The following is a 7,259-nucleotide window of genomic DNA, read 5'->3' as shown; positions in this document are numbered from 1 at the left end:
TGTGTTTGCTTTCCATTTCTTACAGTTGGTTTGTTGGTGTAATCCGGTTAGAGCTCAGGTAGACACACTGGTGATGGGTTTTATTACCAGTTGTTTGAATGCAGTTCTGTGCTTTTACTGTTTAACTGCAAAGGTACAGAATCAAAACATTATTGTGAAGCTTAATTAGTCTCTCATGAGAAAAAATAAAGAAAAAGAAAAGCCTGGGGTCAGTTTCTCTGTGTTTTGTGTGGGCCTTCTGGTTTAACTCCTCTTGTGCACTCACAGGGTCAAACTGGCCACCAGCTGCAACCAAAAGTGGATGAGAAACAAACCTAAATCCTGCTGAATCTTGACCTTTTCTTCCTTAAAGCAGTGGTGCCACCCAGCATCAGCTGAATCAAGTGGTTGTTTGAGCCTGCAGGAATCGGAGCTGATAAAGAGGAAGTAGTTTTATATAACCACAGGAAAAGAAGCTCTCCAGGGAGATTGATGTTACATGGCGTTGTGGGAATTGCTTTGTCAGTGAAACCTTCTCTTGGTTTAAGCTGCTTAAGTATTTGTATTAGAGGCAGATTGTAGTTTGTCACTGTGACGGCTACTTTGACTACTGGGGCAAAGGAACACAAGTCACAGTAACTTCTGGTAAGTAACACTCGAAATTATCATACAGAGGTGAAAATTCAACATTTTTCCCATTTATTGGGAAATACATTTCATTGTGTGCACAAACCTGGGTGAAATCTGCAGCCAAAACCAAAAACCTGAGTCTATATCAGGTGTATTCAATTGTTGATGGATTAAGTAGAAAGATTGAGTTTTTGCACTGAAGTGCCATTGAAAGCTGTCACTGTGACAACTACTTTGACTACTGGGGGAAAGGAACAACGGTCACTGTCACATCAGGTAAAAAGAAAGCTTTGTTGCCCTCATGTTGGAAATGTATTAATTACACTGAGTTATGTGGCGTATTTGGAGCTCAGAGGCATCTTCAAGGGGCTTGTTTTTGTATGTTGGATGTGTTGACATGTTGCACTGTGACGCTGCTTTTGACTACTGGGGAAAAGGAACAACGGTGACCGTCACATCAGGTAAAACGAGCTCTTTGTCTCCGCTCTACTCACTCAAAATGTAATAATTAAGGTTTTTAATGGGGCGTACTTAGACGTCGGTAAAGCAGCAGCATCTTTAAGGTTTTTGTATGTTGAATGTGCTGACATATTACACTGTGACGATGCTTTTGACTACTGGGGAAAAGGAACAACGGTGACCGTCACATCAGGTAAAACGAGCTCCTTGTCCCCGCTCTACTCACTCAAAATGTAGTAATTATGGTTTTTAATGGGGCGTACTTAGACGTCGGTAAAGCAGCAGCATCTTTAAGGTTTTTGTATGTTGAATGTGCTGACATATTACACTGTGACGAGGCTTTTGACTACTGGGGAAAAGGAACAACGGTTACGGTTACATCAGGTAAGTTGATGGAATTTTTCCGCTCCACATGTAAATATCTGGATTTTATTTATTTTTATTTTTTTAAAGACGTTTAATTGTGAAACAGTCCTTTAATTTCTGGAACGTCAGTTTAAAGTTTGATGGTTAAAAATCCTGTTCAGTTCAGTTTTCTGAGTCTCTCATTTTGCAAAAGTGGAGAAAGATACAGCCGAAGGTAGATTATGATCAAAATAACCCACCGTGGACAGTGTGTGAATGTAGGGGCAGGTTTTTGTATGTGGCGGGTAATAATTTCATACACTGTGACTACGCTTTTGACTACTGGGGGAAAGGAACAACGGTCACCGTCACCTCAGGTATGAAATTTTATTCTGTCTAAACGGAGGAAGAAATTTGCAATTACACCAGTAAATTACATATTTATGGTTTTTATGTGGATCATTGGACGGCGTTAAAACAGCCATAACCTGACATCAAATTCAGCAAAAAATTCAAACCTTAACATCATTTCAGAAACAGGTTTTTATTTTAGACTAATTTAAACTCCTTCCAAACCAAAAAAACAACAACAAAATATCAGGAAATGTGAGAATGGGGTTTTTGTAAGTCGTGTGAATAGACTCTCTGAACTGTGATAGCTGGGCTTTTGACTACTGGGGGAAAGGAACTATGGTAACGGTGTCGTCAGGTAAGAACTGCACCTTTTTTAAAACTGCTTTAGGATTTGTTTTAGATTTTAAAAAGTCATCTTTTGTGTCGCTGGGATATTCTGAGTCGTATTGTGGCTCACTGAGGTGGATTTTAGAACACAGGGGGATTATTTAAATGCGACAGTAGACTTTTTTTGTGTGTGTGTGTTCGCCGGTACACAGCAGTAGATTAGATTTTTTATACGACCACCTCAGTAGATTCAACACTGTGCTACTACGGTGCTTTTGACTACTGGGGGAAAGGTACAACTGTAACGGTGTCATCAGGTAAGAACAGCATTCATTCTCATACGTAACTGCTGATGTTGATTTAAAAGTGAGGTTTTTTTTGTTCTTGTAAGAATTCGTCCTCGACTCTGTCAATGTGGATTTTACACTTTTCTTGATTCGGTGTCAAACCAGCGACTCGTGGTTGTTGTCTGAATTGTACATTTGGTAAAGTGTTTTATTAGTTTATGTGCAGAATAACAAAATAAAACAAATCGTATTAAGGAGGGAGGCTGGTATAAAGGTCAACATTTTACAGGTGATGTCTTTCATGTTCCACTGAATTACATACAAGTGGTTTCTCTTTAATGCTTTGTCAAAAATGTGTGTTACGTCATTTTATTTCTATTTTAATGCTGTAATTATATGTTTGTGCTCCTTTTCTCAGCCACTTCAACTGGGCCGACTGTGTTTCCACTGGTACCATGTGGATCCGAGACTGCAGCAATGGTGACCTTTGGCTGCATGGCCACCGGCTTCACGCCCTCCTCACTGACTTTCTCTTGGACCAAAAACAATGTAGCCGTGACGGACTTCATCCAGTACCCGCCGGTACTGAAAAACGACGTGTACACGGGAGTCAGTCAAATCCAAGTGAGAAAAGAGGACTGGAACCCGAGTGAAACCTTCAAGTGTCTCGCGGCTCATGCTGCCGGGAATGCACAGGCGACTATCCCATCAACTCCACCATCTCCACCACGTAAGCCCCATGCTATGTCTTGAAGTATTACTTTTTACAAGCTGATTTTAATCCTAAAAGGTTTTACGTGACAGAACTGTTCACATATTTTAAAGTTACGCAGCAACCTGAAGGACTTCTTTGCAAAATGGTGTAATTTATATTTTGTTAAAACCGTAGCAGCAACTTGGTGATAACAGCTTAGATTTAATACAACATCAAACATAGCACCATGAGTCAATGAAATGTTTAGATTTTACTGTGTAGTTAATAAATGAATGACAGCTAATGAATTCTCAGAGGCTACATGTAGTCACAGCTCCTTCTGATAAGGATAAAAAAATATAACTTAACTGCTTAAATAACTGTAATGTGTCTGCAAAAAGCAAATCAGATTACTTGTTTTAGGTTTTTCTTTTTAAAGACAGACTTTACTACACTTGAGTAAATTCATCCTGAGCTGCTTTTGTTAACAAGTGAACATATTAAACAAAACAGTAATTTGCTGAACTTTTTAAATTTTGATGTTAATATTTTTTTTTTTACATGAACATACTTCAATCTGTGACCCAAAACAAACCCAAATTCAACTTTGACCCAATTAAATAGCATGCTGAAATATTCCTAGATTCATACTAGGCCTGATGAGTAAGCCACAGTGAGGTGGAGTGAAAAGGTTAATGCTTTATGTTCAGCTTTAATTCCTCACTAATGCACCGTGCGTCCTCTGTAGTGTGTTCTGCTGTTTTATTCTCTTTTGTCGCATAATTCTAGTGCTTCCTGGTCTCTGCTTGCCTCCACTTTGGCTGTACGTTGATAATTAACATCATTAATTGTCTGTGTTTGCTCGCCGGTCAATGTATATGCAGAAGTGAGCATTGAAGATCTGCTGTGACGATAAAAACCTTTAGTGATCATTAGAAGAGTTCATTTAGGAGCACGTGTGTGTGCAAGTCGCAGAACAAACATAAAGTCATGCTGATTGTAAGTTTAGAGTTAATTGAGATGGTATGAATATTGTAGCACAATGTTCACCTCAGCTTCTGCATATATATATTATTCCCTGCTTCTGCATACATATATTTGTGTATGTGTTTGTTTTTCAGGGAAGCTTTTTCAGTTGCCAACTCTTAACGTGTGCTCCTCCTCTGATGAGGATGACGAGGTTTCCTTCTCCTGCACTGCCAAAGATTTTTCACCAAAACACAGCGAGTTCAAATGGCTGAGAAACGGAAATGAAGTCGCCAACACAGGCAAGGGCACAGACCTTTATGGAGAAAGAAAAGACGAGAATGGCACCACCTTGTACACTGCAACAAGCATGCTCACAGTGCAGAGCACAGAGTACACTGAAGGAATAACGTTCACGTGTTTGTTCACGGGGCAAGGAGAAAACGATAAAGTATTCAAGAACGCATCTGTGAGCTTCAAGGAAGAACAAAAGAGTGAGTAAACTGTTACCGCGTGAATTAATGCCTGCCTGCATTATTTTTTTCTTTCTGCTCAATAACTGTACATTATGTCTTCATTCAGTTTGTGTCGGATGCATGGAAGCAGATGTGGAGGTAGAGATCATACCCCCCACAATCGAGGACATGTTAATCAATAGAAAAGGAGTTATAACATGTGAAGTCAAGGTAAAACGGGGAAAAATCGAGAAAATATCGTGGGAGGATGAGCATGAGGTTGAAATGGCCGACGGGGCTATGATCCCTCAACCAGGAAAGAAAGGCCTGTTCATCCTTAAGCTTGACATCACGTATGAGGAATGGGTCCAGGGGAAGAAACGGTACTGCCGTGTTGAAAGTCCAGATTGGTATGGAGCCCTGAAGAAAGTCTATGACAGGAATATTGGTAAGAAAACTACTCAGCAACTGTCCATCAAATACTTTTGTCTGATTTTTTTGCGTCTCAGATTCTCTCCAGTGCACTGGGCGCTGTCATCTGAGGAAGGAGATCTAATTGTTCTCTCATGCTTGCAGGAGGAGAAACTCAGCGTCCGTCAGTGTTTATGCTGCCTCCTCTAGAACACACTAGAAAGAGTGAGGTGACCCTGACTTGCTATGTGAAAGACTTCTACCCAAAGGACATTTTCGTGTCTTGGCTTGTTGATGACGTGGAAGCAAACTCGGCATACAAGTCCAACACCACAAACTCTGTAGAAGGCAGTGACACCTATTACGCTTACAGCCACTTGTCCGTGACCACCGATCAGTGGAAAGAGCCCGATGTGGTGTATAGCTGTGTAGTTTACCACGAATCCCTGGATAACACAACCAGATCCATTGTCAGGTCCATCGGATACAGATCAGATGACAAACCCAACCTGGTTAACCTCAACATGAACGTCCCCGACACGTGCAAGACCCAGTAGATGTCATTTTGTGTCGCACTGTCTCCTGTTCCTTGTTGTTTGATGTTTGTTGCTTGTGATATGACGTTGTGTTTGTGTGTTTTTAATGCAGATTCAAAAACAAAATAAAAAAAAAAAACAAAAAAACTCCTGTGCACCTCTGTTGATGTTTGTCGGATGCAGTTCATGTCTTTATTTATTGTCCGTCGACAGCTACGTGTTTATTGTGAGTGTTCGGTCGCAGCTCTGTTGTAACGCAACACAACTTAAATGCAGACATCAGCGTTTTTGAGCTCTATGCACTTTTATCATCATAGTTTATTTGCTAGATTTGCACCACCTTGCTAACTCTGGCCAGCAGCTTCATGAAATAAGTCGTTCATTTGGTGTGCAGAGAGCGCGTTAACACTGCTTCTGTGACTTGTCTTTGTGTTTCCTCCACTGGGTCTTGCACAGATGATCGAACAGTGAACGTAGTGAGTCACAAGCCAAGTCATGCACGCAGCACTAACGATGGGGTCCCTCAAAGCAAGTCAGGGTCACCGTAGGACCAATTGAATAACGTTTCAAAATCACATGCAAAACTACTGAGCCAGGTGTTTGTGTTTATCCACTGACAGATAAAATTAACTCTAATTTCAGAGATGATAAAACATAGAACTTCACAGTGTGTTGTCTCACGTGTTCAAAGCTGGACTGTTACAAGTGCTAACTGAAATCATTACTGTGCACTACATCCAGAGCTCATGTTTGAAATAAACAAAGAGTGGAACGCAGCCGTGGAGGCAGAAGAAGACTGCATGGCAAAGACAGCGCTCACCTTCATCCTCCTCTTCCTCATCACTCTGCTCTTCACCGTGGCAACCACTGCCATCAAGGTAATGACACATTTGACTCGAGCAGAAGGACACAGCAGAGCATGTAGCTTTTTGTATTTAAAAATAAATAAATAAGGAAATAAAATAGAATTAAATTGAAAAACAGTAAAATTAAATAAAGTGGTCCTAATTCAAATATGCAAAAGAAAATGTGCAAAAACAATAAATTTACCTGCATTTTCATTGTATGTTTTGCAGAGAAAAACTGTTATTTTTGCATCTTTTCCTAAATTGTTAGGATCAAACATCGTTCATATCTTGATAGATCTAAAAGTTCTGCAGTGAAACAGTTTAATTTTATAGATTTGACCTGAATTATTACAAATAAAAGACGCATCACAGAGAGTTTAAAATATCAACTAATTGTTCACAAATATTACAAAATATGTGCATAAACCTTAATATAGAGAACTACATGTGTAATTACAGATAATTATTGCCATTTTTGGATATATTTATGTATGATTGAAGAAAACAGAAAAATGCTGTATAAATAATATAGTTAGTTATCTGTAAAAAGAAAGAGAGAGAGATACTTGTAATTTAGTATTATTGACATAATTATGAACACTTTTTTTTTTTTTTTTAAACTCTCAGATTGATAGTATTGGCATAAACATTTACAGACAGAACTCTACATTTGATTAGAGATAATTTAAGCAAATCTGTATGTGTTTTAAGAAAGCAGGAAAGAATCTAATACAAATAATGTCGTAAATTTAATGAAAAAATGAATTAAAGTAATTTAGTATTATTAGCAGATTGTTTAAAATAACTGTTGGTTGATCATTTACAGATAATATCAGACTTTTCTATACAAGGAAAAAAAAGCACAACAACAACAACTGGCTACTGCTGTTTATTTATTTGTTTAGGTATTTATTTATTTGTTGTATACTGGCAAAAAATAAAATTAAACCAAAAAATAAAAATATTAA

General features: G+C 38.7%; 1 protein-coding gene across 1 annotated transcript in view; it reads left to right on the top strand.

The window, feature by feature from the left end:
- Positions 1 to 1,006: 1,006 nt before the first annotated feature.
- Positions 1,007 to 7,259, top strand: part of LOC103373300 (uncharacterized) — a 14,104-nt gene continuing 7,851 nt past the window's right edge. Inside the window, exons 1-6 of the mRNA XM_008303150.1 lie at positions 1,007 to 1,070; positions 2,054 to 2,122; positions 2,800 to 3,111; positions 4,197 to 4,535; positions 4,624 to 4,944; positions 5,073 to 5,462. Coding sequence (XP_008301372.1) covers positions 1,007 to 1,070; positions 2,054 to 2,122; positions 2,800 to 3,111; positions 4,197 to 4,535; positions 4,624 to 4,944; positions 5,073 to 5,462 — 1,495 coding nt within the window. The remainder of the gene's footprint in view (positions 1,071 to 2,053; positions 2,123 to 2,799; positions 3,112 to 4,196; positions 4,536 to 4,623; positions 4,945 to 5,072; positions 5,463 to 7,259) is intronic.

This window comes from Stegastes partitus, unplaced genomic scaffold, assembly GCF_000690725.1.
Source record: "Stegastes partitus isolate 25-593 unplaced genomic scaffold, Stegastes_partitus-1.0.2 Scaffold1946, whole genome shotgun sequence".
Lineage (NCBI taxonomy): Eukaryota > Metazoa > Chordata > Actinopteri > Pomacentridae > Stegastes > Stegastes partitus.
This window is presented reverse-complemented; position numbering and strand designations above follow the sequence as displayed.